At 43.0% G+C, this 20,228-nt stretch overlaps 1 protein-coding gene across 2 annotated transcripts in view; it reads right to left on the bottom strand.

Annotated features, from left to right (window-relative positions):
- The window catches only part of ARFGAP3 (ADP ribosylation factor GTPase activating protein 3), a 254,875-nt gene that overhangs the window by 40,827 nt on the left and 193,820 nt on the right, over positions 1 to 20,228 (bottom strand). For both annotated transcript variants that reach the window (XM_030213740.1, XM_030213741.1), the window contains 2 exons: positions 16,699 to 16,819; positions 4,474 to 4,564 (listed from right to left, as the gene is read on the bottom strand). In XM_030213740.1, coding sequence (XP_030069600.1) covers positions 4,474 to 4,564; positions 16,699 to 16,819 — 212 coding nt within the window. The remainder of the gene's footprint in view (positions 1 to 4,473; positions 4,565 to 16,698; positions 16,820 to 20,228) is intronic.

Genomic DNA, 20,228 nt, shown 5'->3' with positions numbered 1-20,228 from the left:
GCCTCCTGGGATATTATAGCACACCTTAAAGGTATTCCGCAAATAATTAGTGGGGCGGGATACAGAGAATGTGCATATCGAATCATCCACAGGGCATATTTCTCACAAGTACAATTGTTTAGAGCGGGAGGAATTGGTTCGCCTACCTGTATGAAATGTAATCTAGCTGATAATACACTATACCATGGTTTATGGGAATGTGGGATTATAAGATGTTTTTGGAAACGGGTGGTGGCCTTTCTTTCCTTGATGCTGTCAAGAAGGGTACAGGGCACACCTCAACAGTTGTTGTTGGACTGTCCTGGCTCTTTCAGGGGGCTAAGGAAGTCCTGCTGTGTAGAAAGCTTTGTTTACTAGCACATAAATGTATTTTGCAAAAATGGACTGTTCCGGATAGACCTGAATTTTGGCACTGGCGCAATCAGGTACACCAACTGATGACTTGGGAGGCGCAAGAGGCCAGGGGTTCCTTTAAGCGGAAATCACGTTTTTGAAAGACGTGGAGTCCCTTTATAGCTAAACTCACGCAAAGAGGAAGAAGTCTCATCCTTAACAAACTATGATTGAGAACCTGGAGACTCCATTGATGCCTTTAGACAGATCATAGGGAGGGTAAAAGGGAGGGGGGATGGGAGGGTTGGGAGGGTGGAGGAAAGGGGAGGGATGAAAAGACTATGTAAAAATTTGATGTTACTTTAACAAAGGTTTTGCTATTGACTTTAGAGATATCATTTTGGTGATTATAATTGATGCTTAAATGTTGTGGATGTGACATCAATAAAAAAGTTAAACCATAAACCCGATCAAAGGCCTTCTCTGCATCAAAGCTTACGAGAAGGCATATGATCGGTATGGACCCTTTCCAATGAGGTTATCATCTTCCGTATATTTTTCATTGCTGTTCTGCCCCAAACAAATCCCACCTGAGATTTCTCCATTATTACTTGTTAATTTTTTTTTTTAACAGCATCAAATAGATTTTGGCATCATATAGCGCTACTGAGATCTGAAACAAGCTTCCTTTACTGATAAAGAAACAGACCTCATCATGCTTTTCGCAAAGGTCTTAAAACTTACCTCTTCCAACAGTTTTTGAATTATGGTTGATACATATATATTTTTTTGTTATTATTTTCACTTATGTAACCGTACTTCAGTATTTTATTGTAAACCACTCTGGACCCTTTGGGGGAGAAAGTCTATAAATCCAGGATTAGATAAGATTAGATCTTCCCTCAAGTTTCACTAGATCCCTTTAAGTTTTCGAAACTCTGCCACTATGCCTACCCTGTTGCAGATTTTGGTGGTTATCTACCAAAAAGCAAACCTTTCCCTGATAACTCTTCAGCAATGTCACTTACAAATGTAATAAAATGAACCAGACCAATGACTAGACTGCATATCAATTAACAATTTTAATCACTTGATTAACTGCATAAAGTGTCTGTATAGTGCAAAATATAGACAACAGATGTAAATTCTCAAAACTGACTTATTCCAATTACTAAATACATAACCTTTGTTGCCTTGTGGTTTTATTTTTCTGATCATCTAGTTCCCCATTTCTAGTTCTACTTCACTCTGGCTGTTCTCTATACTCTATTTTCAGGGCCACCAGTCCATTCACTATTTCTTTTCTCTCCTCCCATGTTCTTCACTTCCTGCCCTACACCCACCTTTCACAAACAACTTTCTTCCATTTTCTCTCTCTGTAATATATCTAGCTTCAATCTCTCCCCTTCCCTTCCATGCTGTCCATGAGCAGCATCAATTTCCTTCGCTCTTCTCTTCCTTTCCCTCTCTGCTCCATCCATGGGCATTTCTTTCCTCTTCCTTCTCTTCTACCCATGTGCATTTCCTCCCTCTCCCTTCCTCACCATCCATATACATTTCTCCTCTCTTCCCTTTTCCTTCCTTCCATTCATGTCCATCATTTCTAGCATCTGTGCCTTTCAAGCCCACCTCTGCCCCGCCATCTCACATCTCTCTCTCTTTTTCTTTCACCCTCAGGTCCCGGCAGCTCTGCCTGCCTCTCCCCCTCCTGTGGGAGTACAAGCCCATGCCATCAATCATAAAACTAGTGTATCACAGCGTGCCAAGACATTAGAACATGAACAATGCAACAAAGGCTTTCAGGTCAGGTTGACCTCAGACACTGGAACCTGAAATGGATGATTTGGGGGGGGGGGGGGGGGGAAAGAGAGAATTCTCCGAACAATGTCACAACACATTGCTGTGGTTTCTTAAACCGATCATCTTCTTCAATGTTATCAGATCAGACAATACTTATAGCAGAATGATATAATAATAAGAAAAGTTTTTTCCAGTTGGAGATATCCATCTTATATCAACTCCTCATCTCATTAGCTGTCCTCTCTATATCACTGTCTGCTCAGCGTTGGAACACACCAAGCACTGCCAGGGGTCCCTACTGTTCCCGAGGGAAGCGGTTACCAGCTCCTCGATCCTAGTCATGAGCCAAGTGCTGTTATTTTGTGTCTAGCTTGTTGTGTGTTTGTTCCAAATAATATCAGCTAGTATCCATTTAAAAGGACAGTATTTAAAGAACAGTTATTCTACCATTTCCCAAACATTCAAATTCTTTACTTTTATATTCTATTTATTTCTGTCTTATTCCAACTAATTTCTGTTAGTGTGAGTCTTTTCCAAAGAAATTTAATTCCAAATATTTCTTCTATGTCAGTATTTCATGCTTGTAAATAGTCATTTGCTATTATTATGTTTATGTAATAAATTCATTGTTATTATAGTCACATGGTTTCTGATCTATCAGTATTTATGCAGAGTGTGAACTTAGATAGTTGCTTGGATGTGGTTTTTATTATTTCCAGAGTGCATACCATTACGTTTGTTATCCACATCATCCTACCACATGTGGTGAATTACTGAGATACCCTCACACGTTATTACACTCCCCCAGCACTCCAGAATCTCTCACTTCTCCTCCCATCCATCCCACATCTCTCTCTTCCTCCTTTTCCCATGAGTCTCAGCATCACTGCCTGTCTCTCTCTCCTCTCCTGCCCCCCCTCACACCAATCTCACATCTTCCTTCTCCCACAGGTCTCTGTTTGCCTCTCTCTCCTCCAATCCCCACCCCACCTTCTGAACTTGCCTTTAAAGCCAGCAGCACTAAAGATAGTTTCCCTGATCCAACTCTCTGGTTATCCAATCAAAGAAATCTATCAGATTTGTCTATCGCTTGTGAAACCATGTTGCCTTGGATTCTGTAATTCTTTGTATTCCAGAGAGCTACACTATCCCGTTTTAGCAGTAATTCTATTGCTCAATGCTGAGATCAAACTAACCAGACTATAATTCCCAACCCCTCCTTGCTTCTGCTTTTTTGAAGAGGAACTGTTGTCTGTCTCCAATTCTCTGGGACCACTCCTAACTTTAGGGAAGTAATGAAAAAGTCAGATTGCAGGGCTTCCAGAACTTCCTTAAAGTTCTTTCAACAGTCTTGGATATATCTCATCCAGCTCCATAGGCACTGGAATAGGGAGGAGCCACAGCACCTCAAAAATGTTCCTTATCGCCACTCCCCTCTCCACCCCAGGTAAGGTGTTTCCTTCCTTATCTCCCTCCCCTGGGTCAGCAACATTCCAACCAGTGTAACACCAAAGGTATCAGGCCCCCTTCTCCCCAACAAAAAGGAGTTCCACTGCCCTTGAGCTCTATTGCTTTGCCACTTTTAATTTAGTTAGCTCCCCAAGAACACAGTCTTCTGAAAATTATTCAAGGTCTACCTTACTTTTTTTGGTATCTGTGTACACCATTAGTGAAAAGTGAACAGAAATATTTATTAAGCGTCCACCTTTTCCTCATCAGTTGCTACATACTCTTCCTCTTCAACTTTGAGTCTTGCAATGCTACTTTTGTACTTCCTCCTTTCACTAACATTAGTTATTATTCACTAATATTAGTTATTTTTTCTTCAATTCGTAACTTTGCTTTCCTGACTACTTTCTCAACTCCTCTTAATCTTTCCAGTTATTGTTGTCAGTTTCCTCTTTCTACCATCTCTTGTAGTTTATAAATTCTTAAAGGGCTTCTTTCTGATTCTACTAGAGTATGTAGTCTCTCAAGGAAGCACTTTTATAAACCTTTGCACAAATCTAGCCTTTAAATGATAAAAAGACAGTAACATTTTTCATTGTGAAAATTTAGCATGGCAAGTTTTATACTGAATAAAATTGGAATGTATTTGCTATATCAACTGAAAAGGCAAGATAAGAGCATAAAAGAAAATGACTATTTTAATGCTGATTTCTGCTGTACTGCTACGTTTAAGAAAAATACACAGCTTAGCAAGTGTATGAAAAGTACAACTGAATAACTAAAATTGTTGCAATGTGTGATATCCAAGAGGACCTTATTGAAAAGCCAAGCCTATAACCATCATCACAAAGACAGTCCCTTTTGATCACCCTCATAAGCTTTCTCTGTTACCTGTGGGTTGCTTCTTTTGATCTTCAAAGAGATCTGCAGAGCTTATAGATGAACTTCCAGAAAATCTTTCCAGACGAGATCTAGCTTCATACTAGGGCAGAAGGAAAATGAAGATATAAGAACATAAAGCCCTTGTTCTCTGTGAAAGGAAATCCCAGAAGACATAAGAAAAAAGGTATGAGAAACAAAGCCATTTCTAAAGCTCTGGGACTCCAACAAACCACAGTGAGAGCCATGCGGAAGACTTGTAACAGTCTTCCCAGGAGTGGCTTGCCTGCCAAAATTACTCCAAGGGTGCAGTAAAATCCCATCCAGAAAGTCGCAAAACATTCCAGAACAACCAAAGAATTGCAGGCCTCTCTAGCCTCAGTTAAGGTCAGTGTTCATGACTTCACAATAAGAGAGAGCGTAGACAAAAATGGGATTCATGGGAGAGTAGCAATTTGAGGTAGCAACTGCCACTAACCAATGCTCATTTAATTTGCAAACACACACCTGGATTATCCCTAAAACTTTTGGGTTAATGTTCTATGGACAGATGTGTCAAAAGTGGAACTCTTGAACACAAATCCCATAACGTCTGGAGTAAAACAAAAACAGCATTCCACAGTAAGATCGTACTACCAACAAACATGTGGTGGTAATGTGATGGAAGGATCCATAAATTCTGCACTGAACCAGAAAGTTCTTAAGGATAATGTTCGGTCATCTGTTCATGAGCGCAAGCTAAAGAGTTATTGGGTTATGCAGCAAGACAATGATCCAAAACACAAGAGCAAGTCTACATCCAAATGGCGGAGGAGAAACAAAAAGCTAAGTTACTTACCTTTAGCAGGTATTCTCCGAGGACAGCAGGCATATATTCTCACATGTGGGTCATCCACGAAGTCTGGTGCGGAACCTGCCAAGTGCACTGTCACTTTAAAAACTGAGGCAGGATTTTCAAGAAGGGGGTCAAGATGGTGTCGGGAGCAAACACATGAATGCGTTGCTCTTTTCTTATCATTGAAACTGGTGGGCACTTTCGTCAGACCTGCCTGATTTTCAGAACGGGAAAGCAGAAAGGAGCTCCGAGGGTTTTCCCTCCAGCCTCGGAAGCTCCGTGGCATCTAATTCAGACTACTTTGGCAGGAACAATGAGCCATGCTGAAACAGTGGCGAATCGGGTCTTGCTGAGCCCAGAACAGAGACCCCCACAACCCAGAAGTGAGCTTGCGGTACCTAAGGGAGAAGGTTCCCTGGAGTGGAGGAGTGGCCTAGTGGTTAGGGTGGTGGACTTTGGTCCTGGGGAACTGAGGAACTGAGTTCGATTCCCACTTCAGGCACAGGCAGCTCCTTGTGACTCTGGGCAAGTCACTTAACCCTCCATTGCCCCATGTAAGCCGTATTGAGCCTGCCATGAGTGGGAAGCGCGGGGTACAAATGTAAAAAAAAAAAATTTCCAAGTGGTTTCAGGGAACGCTCCTCAAGGAGGGATTGCCAAATTGGAGCTTAATGGAGCCTGTACTGGTAGTGGAGAGATCTGGTCCACAAGAAGCTGGAGTAGAGAAGGTTCTTTCTGGAGGTAACATACTGGAGCTAGGTGTGATTAAGAAACCGGCCATAGTGACTTTGAATACTCTCTGGCAGGCTATCAAAGCCATGGACACCAACCTAAAACAGGCAATGTCAGAGATTAAGCTGGATTATGGTACTATCTCTTCCAGAGTGGAGAAACAAGGAGATATGTTAACCTCACAGGGGGAATAAATGAAGAAATAGGCGGAACGGGCTGAAGTGAAACAACTAGACCTAACACTAATAAAGGAAAGATCCTTAAAAGCCAGGAAGTTAGAATACATGAAAAACCAATCAAGAAAAAACAATTTGAGGTTTTTACATTTTCCTAAATCTCCGGTTATTTCACCTATGGAAATGGTGCGGAGATATTTTTGAGAAATTTTAAAATACCATCTGAAAATATGCCTTCATTAGTACAAACTCAATATTTGGCTTTGGGAGAAAAACCTGGTAGTTTACTCCTGTTGGCGTAAAAGGTGAGAGACTAGAAGAATTAGATTTAACAGCCTTTCTGGAAAGCTCTTTGGAGGTTATAACAGCTAGAACAACTAGTGACACTCACTGTGGAACATGATAGGGACTGTGTCTTGAACTTATATTTTCGACATTTAAATGAGCAGTTTTGGGGTACAAATGTTCATATATTTCCTGATTTGTCACAGGCTTCAAAAGAGGTGCAGAAAAGAATTTTTGACTCTCAGACCAACAGTATTGCCTTTGGGAGCCACATTTATTTTGAAATTTCCAGTTAAGTGTTGTATTTTCTTTCAATTTAAGAATTACCTTTTTTTTTTTTTTTTAACCCAAACAACTGAATGACTATTGTGGCCAGAGAAGGAATTGGTGTAGTTGTGGGTTTGAATGACCAGTCTCAGAGTTAATGGATCCCCTCGTCTTCTCTTTTTTTCTTCGTTATTTTTCCTCTTTTACCCCCTAAATACGGTAGACTAAATAATTGATAGTTTACTTTTGTATTTTTATTTTCATATATATTTTTCTGATTCTATTCAGGTTTATGGATAATTATATACCTGATTAATAAATGTAATATATACATTTTAAAAAATTTTGAGGCAGTGCCTCCACCAAGCATTAACAGGTGCCTTCCTGCTCAACGCTCAAGAGATGCACGGAAGCGGGGATGGCGGGATTCCTGCAGGAATCCTGCAGGGATCCTCCTCCAGGTCTGCGGGAATCCCGCAGAGATGGACCAGGTCTTGCGGGGTCCCTGCGGAAAAGCACAGCAATCTGAGCTTTGCCGCTCCTCCCCTGAGCCGCAGGGTGCCCTCCCGGCACATACCTCAAGCCACCCTGGTAGTTTAGTGGATTCTTCGGGGCAGGAAAGATCCCCCCGTCTTTTCAGCCTGCTGCCGCATTGCTTTTTTTTAAATGGCTGCTGAGACTTCCAGCACCGGTCTCGTTAGACTTCTGCTGCAATCTTGTGAGGCCTTCATTGAAATCTCAACAGCCACTTTAAAGAAGATGTGGCAGCAAGAGGGTCAGCAGCAGCTGGCAGGAAAGAGTAGGGATCTTTCCTGCCCCGAAGAATCCACTAGACCACCAGGGTGGCTTGAGATATGTGCCAGGAGGGCACCCAGGGCTGGAGGGGATGGTACTGTAAACAAAACAAACAAAAAACCCCCCAAGGTTATCTGTTCCCCTTCCTCATGCAGCCAGATCCCTGTGCACTCAAGACAAAGCAAGCAAACCTATGAGCTGCTGCATTCACGTTGTCGTTCTTTATTGGTGGAATTTTTATTTAATCTCACTTAGATTTTCAAACATGCCGGCTTGTGCATACGGATGTACACAGAGGAACTATCATAATGGAATAACTTTTTATAGGTACAGTAGTAATTTATTATACATCATAATCAGTGTGTCATTTGGAGGGGCTGGTTAAAGGGACATCCTAGTACTGTTATATTCATGCAGAGACCATACACTCGACAGATCCTCCCCAGGAAGACATGACAAGTCAGGCAGAAGGCTCCTGGAATCCAGTCAGAAGTGGAGTACTTGCTAGTAAACACGCAGACAAGATAGACTGCTCGACCCAGGAAGCAATCAAGGCTTCGGAAGCCGCATGATCTGTTGAGGCCCTGAACAAAGTATGACCAAACGTTTCGAAAAGCGGAACTCACTGATCACTTCCAAATAGTGCAGAACATGATGAACGCCAAGTAAGTGGGAAGAAACAAAGATAGATGGAGATGAAAGGCAGAAACTACCTTAGAAAGAAAAAAAAATAAAAACGGGACTGTGTGCACCGTCACCCCTTCAGGAGAAATCCAGAGGATCACAACAGAATGAAGGTCGGAGACCCAAAACCCTGCATGGACTGAGACCTACATCTGAATAAAACTGGACCGCCCCAGACAATAGCCCCTAGTATCTTAAAAACAAGGGCGAGCTGGACTTGACCTGAATGTGCAGACATGCCCACAGGAAGATGCTGAGACTGAAGTCTCCCAGATTGGCCACCAATTTTGCCAAGTGCACACCAAACAGCATCACTATAAATGGGAGCTTAACCAGCCACTGTGTGAAGCTGCATCTGCTACCCAGTGGCGCAACCACAGCAAATGACAAGCTGAGACCGACAAAGACATATGCTTGGCCTCTGCCCGAAGAAATCTAATGAACCCACCAAAAATGTAATCCCCATCTCCTCATCCAGCAATCCAGTAAGAGCTGGACTTTTGGACTCCTGGTCGGAATCTGCAATCTGGAACCCACAGCTAAGGCATGCCCTAGCAGCATACAATCCTCAGTCAGCCACCTACAGATAGAGAGCAGTACTAAAGCTCCAGAGGAAGGCTGCACTGAATCCCCCAGTGGTGACTGAGCTTAGAATGGAGAGTACAAGAGAAAAGGAGATGGACAGCTGAAAAAAGGACCACTGTAGTGATGTGATGTGGAATTTGATCCAAGGACGAATGCCCAAGACAGAGGCCAGAGCACCCACAACTTTGTAGGGAAAGTAGAACCCGACTGAGTGTGAACCTCTGCTGCTGAGCAACAGGAAAAAATGGCTCCCTGAAGCCTATGTTGGAACATCACCCTCAGTTTCTCCAAGCTTCTTGCTGGAAACAACTGTCCCCTGGAGAAACTGAAAACCAACCCCATGGATTGAAGAGTAGCTAACTAGAATGAAACTGGCAGACTCTCTAGATAGGAAGGGTCGCAAATCAACCAATCATAAGGTACGGATGAACCTGGAATCCATCCCTGTGAAGGAAAGCTGCCACCACCCTGATCTTGAACGAATGTCTTTGGTGATGTGGAAAGGCCAAATGACATGACCATAAATTGACCATGTTCTCCAAGGACTGCAAAACATAGACCACTTTGGTGAGGAGGTGAAACAGGATCATTGAAAGTACTCTTCCTTAAGACCCAAGGAACTTAAAAAAAAAAAAAAAAACCTCTCCCTGCTGAACTACAACTAAGACAGACTGCAATGTGCCCATTGTAAAACGGTGAACCTGTAATATTGTGTTGACAATAGAACAACCAAATTCAGGTGTAAGGAATCTCCCTTCTGTGGAACAACAAAGCAAACAAAATAAGTTCCCGTTCCCCAATCCCAACTGGGGACAGTCTTCACTGTGCCCAAATGATAAAGCATTTGCAAGAAGGCCTGAACCACCAGACATTAGGACTGGAGCTTGACTGGAAATTTCAAGGAAAATCTGTAAAGTAAAGGGAGAACTCCAGTGTGTAATCCCACTGTAGTATGGCCAAGACACATTGGTCGAAGGCAATGAGGGTCCATGCCTCATGGAACCTGGAGAGGTGTCCTATTATCATGAAACATGAGGAGTGAAGCGAGACCCCCATCCATGGGAAGTGCAGAAGGCACTGGGAGACCCGGAGTTTGCAAGTTCTTACTATCTGTAGAAAAGGCAGCTTGCCCTTGTCTAAGTGGGAACCCTGAAAGTTGACTATAGCACCTGGCCCCACAAAGCCAAGATGAGAATGAGAGGATGAAAAAGAATCCTGATGCTAGTCCTTAGGAAACTCCTAAGACTTGGAGTTCCCTAGAACTTAACCAATTGCTCTAGATCTTCTCCAAACAAAAGTGTACCTCTACCGGGCAGCTTGCTAAACGTGATCTAGAAGCCACCTCAGCTGTCCAAGGCTGGGTTGAGAATGTGATGAATTGGCCGGTGTGGTCATGCAGTAGAACTGGCCGGCATGGCTGTGCAATGGAGCCAACTAGCGAGGCTGAGAGCCAGAGCTAGATGGTGTACCAGAAGACAGCCGTGTGCACTACTGTAACCCTACTGATGGCAAGCTTTAGAGGAACTGTTATCCGTGCTCAATCCCGTTTGTTTGCGTCAGGTCGCTGAGAGTGTCCAGAATTCTCTGGTGTAGCTGTGCAATAGAACTGGATAATGTGGCTGTGAATTTGAACTGGCTGGAATGGCTGTGCATTAGAGCACATTAGTATGGCAGAGAGTCAGAGTCAGATGAAATAGCCGAACACAGGTTGGTTGCATCAGGTCACCGAGAGTGACCAGAATTCTCTGGTGTGGCTGTGCATTTGAACTGGCTGGCATTAGTATGGTAGAGAGCCAGAGTTAGGTGATATAGCCGAACACAGCTGTTTATAACATAGAACACCAATAATGGTCAGCTGCAGCGGAACCAGCAACCTCTGGATCTCTGTGCACATTCTCAGCATGTAATACCGTTAGATGTCCAAAACTACAAAAAGGTGCCACAGAAGCATTCCGAGACACCACTACATACAACCAGTAGTGCCGCTGACACCATGGTGGCTGGAGCTATGCAAGAGTTTAGGCCAGAACCAGAGCTCAATACCAGAAAGCAGAGCCGCTGGGGAAACTAACCCAGCTAACCTTAACCCTGTAGCATAGAAAGCCGCCAAAGACATGCAAGGAACCACCTGTCAAGGCAAGCAAGATGTGAGAATGAAAGAAATTATGCCCCATTTGACACAGAGTCAAGGTCCACAGCCTCGAAAGTATGCCCAGACCAGACTGGAAGCTGTAACCCATCTGGTTAACACCAGTCCACCTGCCAGAAAAAAATGATGGTGCGGCTCAAGGCTCTGAAAACACTGCATCATGGAGATCCGAAGAGCTGAGGAAACAGTATAGCAGCTGCAGAACAACTGACAATGGAAACTAGTTCCCCCAAAACAGGGAACTCGCTGCAGTAACATGGAACCCATACTAACCTCCTTGGGAAAGAAGATGCCAAAACTACCAAGAACCAATAACAAAGAAAGACCCCAAAAGGAGAAGGAAATGTTCAAGTTGCGGCCTTTTTTGTTTTTATTTTTTAATAAAGAAATATCTGCTGAGAAACCATTGATGGGTCTCAAAGGCCTCCGAAGGACCGGAAAATAGAACACAAAAAAGGTGCTGCATAGCACCCCAGCCCTGGTGCACTGCCCCCAAATCAGGACAGCAGGAAAGCCAGGCTGTGAAAAGGACAAAAGATGATGCAGCATGGCAAGAGACACAATGTCTATCTTGCTGCGGCACCCGCCGGGAAGTGCTGCACCCAAACAAGCTCTGGCGTGACAAGCGCACAAGACAAGAGTGATGGAACCACCAGCCTACAAACCGACAAGACTATCAGAGTGGGAACCGATATTTGGAGCAGAACCCAATTCCCCACCCGAGGGAGAAGGAGGAGCTGGCCACGTCCGGAGGATGAGCAGCAGAACAGGCCCAGAGGCCATGAAGACTGTACCTCCAAAGGGAATACCCAATGCACAGTGGGCTGCCTGAGGTTCCCTCCCCTGAAAGCCTCCGTCTTCCCGACAGCAGCCTACCTGAACCTGGCACCCCCTACAAGATTGTGCCTGACAGCAGACCATGGGAAGGAGAGAAACACTGGTATAGATAGATAGATAGATAGATAGATAGATAGATAGATAGATAGATAGATAGATAGATAGATAGATAGATAGATAGATAGATAGATAGATAGATAGATAGATAGATAGAGGTAGGAAAAGAAGAAAGAAAGAGACATGTGGCTCAGGGGAGGGGAAGAAGATAGATACAGATATGCTGGCACTGGAAGGGGGCGGTAGTGTGCGATAATTTGGGAAAAGCAAGAGGAGAAGCTGAATATGAGGAGGGATAAGGGACATGTTTGATGTGGGGGGGTCATAGAGACACAGAGGAGGGTGATGGCCATGTGAAGGGGACAGAGACACAGAAGAGCAATGCTGGACAGGACAAGAATAGGAACAGAGAGAATGGAGATGCTGAACATGGTGGAAGGATGGGGCAAAGAGACAGGGGATATACTGGACAGGGCACATAGGAACGCAGAGGGAAGATGGATGGTGAACATGGAGAAAGAAATGTCAAAATGGACAAGGAGACCATGGTAAGAGAGTTAAAATTTAAAAAAGCAGAAACCAGTGACTCAGACAACACAAATAGAAAAAGAAAATGACAGACAACAAAACTAGAACAAATAATTCTATGTTCTATTTATTTATTAGAATATGTTAGTTTTTGGAATGTATATCTGGTGTAAGACATTGCTGGGGCCTCTGAAAAAAAAATCTCACTTATTGGCCTGAAATCTCCAGCATAGCAGTGACAAATCTTCAGCTTTGGCGTGGCATCTCTGCTCCCCCTCCATCAGCAGCAGGAGAGCCATTAATAAGATGTCATCTCCTGCAGGACCAGTTTCATAATAGAAGCTGCAAAATCTCACAGCTCTTATCGTGAGACTAGTTCTGTGCCTTTTTATTTTTATTTCTCCTGTGTTGTTCTGCTTATAGAGAATGTGATTTCTCGGTGTTTCCTGTTCTAATTTTTGGTCGTTTATTCTGTAATTGGTGAGGGTTAATCTGTGTTCTGCATGTGACCAAGGTGAGAGATTTGCTGGTATATAGTTTGTGTGGGGATCCATAAGAGTCTGACTTGTTTGGTTTTTCCAATAGGAAGCATACTGATCTATATTTTTACTGCTGCCTTTGTAAAGGTACAGTTATTAGTATTTGTGTGTTTTAGAATTGGTGCTGTTAAGTTTGCTACATGGGCTCTGAGAAGCATCTTTGCAGGATTTACAGTTATTTCATAAAGTATGTGGCATTGAAGAGTTTTTGTGTTGCTATTATTCAGGTGCTACCAGAATTTCTGGTGAGTGATGGGTAGAGGAAGCATTGACAGGGTCAAAACTTTTGCTTTGTCCATGTGACTTCTGCTGCACATGGTGTCATATATATATATATTTTTTTTTAGGAGGCAAGGATCTTCTGTGTTTATCACAAAATTTATGGAAGTTGATTATGATTTTAGCTTCCAAGAGAGAAAGTTCCTGACAGTGTTCCCAAGAAAACATCTAGTCACCAGTTATGTTATCCACACTGCTATGGACACTTCTCAGCTGCTATCACAGTGAGACCATTTCAAAGAATTTCCCTATTTATGACAATCCTTTATTTGACTGCCCCTTCATAAGGAGAAGGGGGTGGAAAGAAAACTATAAGGATACTTGAACGTAATGTTAGTCTCAGAAAGGAGAGAAAGCAGTAGAACCAGAGGAAGGGAAAATAAAACTTCAAAGGTATTTACTTATTTTAGTAATACAGCTTAATAAGGCATTTTATATTTGTTATAAAGCAAAGTAGAGGGATATGTGCCACTGCAGTAATTATTTATGATATGTGTTGAGAAGGTGACCAGACTCAGGTCTGCTATAATGGCAAAGTTTAAGTTATGGGATAATGCAACTTTATTTTAAAATGTCAGTTTCCATGTGCGTATGTGGTTTATGTTGATTGATGTAGGACAGACTGTTTACTTAGAAATCCGTTATCAAGTGCACTCAAAGGCATTATTTAGGAGTATACCAAGCACTACTCACACCTATATGCCTAGTGCCCCCTCAAGTTAACTCTGGGCCCCCCCCAAATGTCAAGTCTGTCTACGCCCCTGCTCAAGACACACTGCTACCATACTCCCCTCTCCTGAAACTGGGAGCATAAGGAGCCAGCACTGCTTTGAAAACAAGCTGCTCAAATGCTAGGGTTTTCTTTCTTTCTTTGCATTGCAGGATTTCCACTGCACTGAGGAAGGAGAATGAAGGGAGGGCAGAAGGATGGGGGAGGGACCTAAGGTGACTAGGTGTACTCCCTTAAGGTGACACCGCTCAGCCACACACCCCATAGCTCTACCAAACTGGGAGACTCAGAACAGGAGCTGTAATCAGATGAAACAGGGGCTCGTGAGAAACCGTCCATCCACCTGCAGGAGATAGAGAATACTGAATGGCCAAGGAGCATTCCGTCCTATAAGGCAGAGTTCAATTCAGTGCTCTCCATCTCCACTTGCTGGTAGATTGACACAACAAATATCTGGATTCATCTGCTGCAGATGCTAAGGAAAGGGACTTTTGACGTAAACGTGAAGGGAGAGAGCCAGAGCCAGATCCAGGGACAGAGAGGAGAGGTGGGGGGGATGTTGGACCTGGGGAAGGGAGGGGGGCAGAGATGTTGGAGCTGCAGAGGGGGTAGAGATGGAGAATGAGAGGGAGCGATGTTGCAAGAGATGCTGTATCGGAGAAGGAGAGGGGGACAAAGATGCCGGATTTGGGGCGGGCGAGAGATGTGGGATTATTGCCCAGGGACCCAGATCCTTGTCAGTTCGCCAATGCCCCCTCCCCCACCTAAGCTGTCATTTCTCAATATAGCTTGAATCCTTTCCTAGGATTCTCTCCCCCCACCCACCCCCAGGTTCAACCCTATTTTCTCTGTCCCCCTCTCCAATTTTTTTCTCCCTCTACTCATTCCTCAGCAAGACCCCCCCTTCCAGTTCTCTCTCCATCCACGTTTGAAAAAACTTCCCCTCAGTCCTCACAGAAATCCTCCCCCCTCCCCCAGAGCTCTTTCAAAGTCTGCCTGGCAAACACATTCCTATAACTCTGTCACAAACACCAAGGCACTCTCCCCAGCATAGCTGTCTTTCATAACCCTCATCTCTTTACTACTATTTAGCATTTTTATAGCGCTACAAGGCGTACGCAGCGCTGCACAAACATAAAAGAAAGACAGTCCCTGCTCAAAGAGTTTACAATCTAATAGACAAAAAATAAAGTAAGCAAATCAAATCAATTAATGTGTACAGGAAGGAGGAGAGGAGAGGAGGGTAGGTGGAGGCGAGTGGTTACGAGTCAAAAGCAATGTTAAAGAGGTGGGCTTTCAATCTAGATTTAAAGGTGGCCAAGGATGGGGCAAGACGTAGGGGCTCAGGAAGTTTATTCCAGGCGTAGGGTGCAGCGAGACAGAAGGCGCGAAGTCTGGAGTTGGCAGTAGTGGAGAAGGGAACAGATAAGAAGGATTTATCCATGGAGCGGAGTGCACGGGAAGGACGAGTGTGGAGAGATACTGGGGAGCAGCAGAGTGAGTACATTTATAGGTTAGTAGAAGAAGTTTGAACAGGATGCGAAAACGGACAGGGAGCCAGTGAAGCGACTTGAGGAGAGGGGTAGTATGAGTAAAGCGACCCTGGCGGAAGACGAGACGGGCAGCAGAGTTTTTCATCATCCCCCGCATAACCACCCCATAACTCTCTTTCAACCCCCATTCACTCCACACCCATAGCTTTTTCTCCTGAATCCTGCTATGGCATTCTCCCAGCTCTCTCTTCCACCCTCTCCCCCAGGCACAGCCCCCCAATGAGGCATGCATAGCCTACTCTCCCCATCACCACCACCACATATCCCAAGCTTGACCTCTCTCTTTCTCCCGAGAAACATCCCTTCAGAGACAGTCCCTTCTTGTCCCCCCCCCCCCCCCCCCCAAGAAAAGCACTCCTCTGGCTCCCTCTCCCCTCCATGGCACACAGTGCTTCAGAACTCTCTTCTCCCAACACATTGCACATACTTCACCTCTGCCCCCCCCCCCCCCCAGGCAAGACCCTTCACTGTGGCACAAATTAATATTGTATCACGTCTTCCGCCACTGCTCTAGTTGAATGCAGTATTTAAGCTGCACAGGACACTGTAAATACTGCAGTTGGCTGTGAGCAGTATAGTAGGAAGTGAACAAGGCCTGCAATTTGACACTCCCTTTCTGGGGGTAAAGCAAAATATTAGAAAGTCTGTGCTGCAGTGGGGTCTATGGGATGGGCAGAACTAGAGAAAGAGGAACTACGCTTGGGGTGTGCGCCATGGGGGCAGGGATAGAACCAAGTGAAATACCAGCCTCTGCAGAATACCACTGCAGAATTCAGCACAGAAGGGAAATTCTGCGTATATTCTGCAATGCACAGTGGTATAGAACTCCCCTAGGAGTAAAATGTTCTCTCTGCTGGCACCAGATAACAGTGCCCATCTGTGTATCTATATGTAGAGAGAATAAGTAGTATTAATCATTTAAGTTGATTTACTTCTCTCCTTCATACCACGTATCAATGTATAGCCAAACAAAATCTAAATCTCAATGGGATTCTATATGGATAGAAGTACATAAGTACATAAGTAATGCCACACTGGGAAAAGACCAAGTGTCCATCGAACCCAGCATCCTGTCCACGACAGCAGCCAATCCAGGCCAAGGGCACCTGGCAAGCTTCCCAAATGTACAAACATTCTATACATGTTATTCCTGGAATTGTGGATTTTTCCCCAAGTACTACTATAACATGAGGTTGAAATACTTACTTCTGCATTATCTTGTTTACCAAAATACATATCTGAGGAAATGGCTTTTGCATTGCCAAACTTCTTTTGAGCATCATCAGTAGTCGAAGACTCATATTCATGTTTACGACGAGCAGCAGGTCTGAAATTAGAAAAGGACTAGCATTAACACTAGGACTACGGAGGGCATTTTTTTCTGAAAAAGTCTATGCATACAAAAAATGTACACAGCTCCTGCAGGTCTTCGGGTACTAACAATTAGAGTTATCTTTAGTCTCCAGCATCAAGATTAATCCAGTGGTGCTGATATGAAAGATATGAGTATCAAATGAAACCAGATATAGATAACTGAAGCTAGAAGATATGGTAGCTGTCACAGTCATGGACAACCATAACTTACATAACCTTTCATGAAATAAACTGCAAGTATGAGTTGTTGCTTTTTTTTTTGTTTTGTTTTTGTTACAGCATTCATGAATAATATTTATTACAATTTTATTTTAAAAAGCAAGGTTAACATCTGCAGTTTTACCAGTACTACTCAAAGACTGAGGAAATATTCAACTTATTTAGTTGAATTTAGCTCATACCTTTTCAGTGATAGCTCAGGATGAGTTGCATTCAAGTACAGTAGGTACTTCCTGTCTATGTATCAGTGTGACTTGCCCAAGGTCACAAGACGCATCAGTGAGATTTGAGCCCTAGCTTCTCTTGTTTGCAGTCCACTGCTCTCAATACTAGGTTACTCCTCCACTCTCAATTTGGGAGACAGTGAGACTGAAGCTAAAACGTGTGTTTGTAATCACACAGTTCTCTTTTAGTCACAGACTATAGGATTACTATCTGAAAAGGCCCATAAATAACAGGCAAAATCAAGGATCAGGCTCCATACACTCTGTACCCCAAAAACACATACACACACTCCTACTCTCTATCTTATAAACTAGTGTTGTCATGCTTAACCACTGTTAATATTTGCAATTAATGCACAAATGCCGATTTTTAAAAAGGGTTCTGGGGTGATCTGGGAAATTATAGACCAATAAGCCCGACATCGGTGCCAGGCAAAATAATTAAAACTATTATAAAGATTAAAATTACAGAACACGCAGACAAACATGGTTTAATGAGAGTCAGCATGGGTTCAGCCAAAGGAAAAGTCTTGCCTCACCAATTTGCCTCATTTCTTTGAGGTGTGAATAATAAACATGTGGATAAAGGTGAGCCCGTTGATGCAGTGTATCTAGATTTTTAGAAAGCTTTTGATAAAGTTAATCATGAGAGACTCCTGAAAAAATGAAAGAGTCATGGGATAGGAGGCAAGGTTCTGGTGTGGATTAGAAATTGGTTATTGGACAGAGGCTGAATAGTGGAGTGCCACAGGGATCTCTGTACTGGGACCGGTGCTATCTAAAGTATTTATAAATGATCTGGAAATCGGAATGATGAGTGAGGTGATTAAATTTGCAGATGACACAAAACTATTCAAGGTTGTTAAAACAAGGGCAGACTGTGAATTATTGCAGGAAGCCCTTGGGAAATTGGAAGACTAGGTGATGCACATCTGAAAGAATAATCCGAATCATAGTTATCTGATGCTAGGGTCCACCTTGGGGCTCAGCACTCAAGAAAAAGATCCTGGTATCGTTGTAGATAATACACTGAAATCTTCTACTCGTGTGCTGTGACGGCCAAAAAAACTAACAGGATGCTAGGAATTATTAGGAAAGGGATGGAGAATAAAACCGAAAATACTATAATGCCTCTGTATCACTCCATGATGTGACCTCACCTTGAATACTGTGTTCAGTTCTGGTCGCCGTATCTCAAAAAAAACCTATAGCGGAATTAGAAAGGGTTCAAAGATGACAAAAATGAGGATGTTATAATGCCTTTGTATCGCTCCATGGTGTGACCGCAACTTGAATATTGTGTGCAATTCTGGTCACCACATCTCAAAAAAGATAGTGGAATTAGAAAAGATACAGAGAAGGGCAACGAAAATGATAAAAGGGATGGGATGACTTCCCTATCAGGAAAAGCAGCTAGGGCTCTTCAGTTTGGAGAAAAGATGGCTGAGGGGAGATATGATAGAAGTCTATAAAATAATGAGTGGAGTGAAACGGGTAGACGTGAATCACTTGTTTACTCTTTTTAAAAATACTAGGACTAGGGGGCACGCAATGAAGCTACAAAGTAGTAAATTTAAAACGAATCAGAGAAAGTATTTCTTCACTCAACATGTAATAAAACTCTAGAATTTGTTGCCAGAGAATGTAGTAAAAACAGTTAGCTTAGCTGGGTTTAAAAAAAGGTTTGGATAGCTTCCTAAAAGAAAAGTCCATAAGCCATTATTAAAATGGAATTGGGGAAAATCCACTGCGTATTTCTAGGATACGCAGCAATGTATTGTACTGTTTTGGGATCTTGCCAGGTACTTATAACCTGGATTGGACACTGCTGGAAATACGATGCTGGGCTTGATGGACCTTCAGTCTGTCCCAGTATGGCAATACTTATGTACTTAAGAGTGACCAAATGATAAAGGGGATAGAACGCCTCTTGTATGAGGAAAGGGTAAAGCGGTTAGAGCTCTTCAACTTGGAAAAGAGACAGATGAGGGGAGATATGATTGAGGTCTACAAAATCCTGAGTGGTTTAGAACGAGAAGTAAATCATTTTTTTTACTTATTCCAAAAGTACTAGGGGACACCTCAAGGAAGTTACATGGAAATACTTTTAAAACAAATAGAAGGAAATCTTTTTTCACTCAATGAATACTTAAGCTCTGGAACTCTTTGCCAGAGGATGTGGTAACAGCGGTTAGTGTATCTGGGTTTAAAAAAGGTTTGGACAAGTTCTTAGAGGAAAAGTCCATAGTTTGCTATTGAGACAGACATGGGGAAGCAACTGATTGCCCTGGGATTTGTAGCATGGAATGTTGCCAGGTACTTGTGACCTGGCTTGGCCACTGTTGGAAACAGGATACTGGGCTAGATAAACCATTGGTTTGATCCAGTATGTTCTTATGTAATGGTCTCCTGGAGCAATTAAAAAAAGGAGGATTCTAGTGGATAAAAGATGAATGCAGTTTATTGATATACAAAAGGTCACACTATCTTTTATCCATTGGAATCCTCCTTTTTTGATTGCATCAGAAGACTATTGGTTCATCCCTACTCTTTTTGTACACAGACGCACCCTCACCTCTGTCCACAGAAAATGGATACTGTAGCACATGCTTTGGCCCATCAGCAATTTCTGAAAAACTCTGGAAACATGTACTACGTAACCTTTTCTAGATGAAATCACTCAGGTGATAATTCAGTAACATAAAAGCAATCAAGAAAGGGTCTAGAAAGGACCACAAACAAATCACATCCACTAATACAATACAGTGGGTTGCCAGTGAAAATAAACAATGCTGACAAATACAAATCACTGTCCACTGTTAGTCCATCGTGATTGAAATCATCAATTATTGAAATGCTCAACATGTTTTGGTGTGATGCCTGTTTCAGGGGCTTGATGTCAGGGCAGTATATCATCTA

This window comes from Microcaecilia unicolor, chromosome 9, assembly GCF_901765095.1.
Source record: "Microcaecilia unicolor chromosome 9, aMicUni1.1, whole genome shotgun sequence".
NCBI classification, from domain to species: Eukaryota; Metazoa; Chordata; class Amphibia; order Gymnophiona; family Siphonopidae; genus Microcaecilia; species Microcaecilia unicolor.
This window is presented reverse-complemented; position numbering and strand designations above follow the sequence as displayed.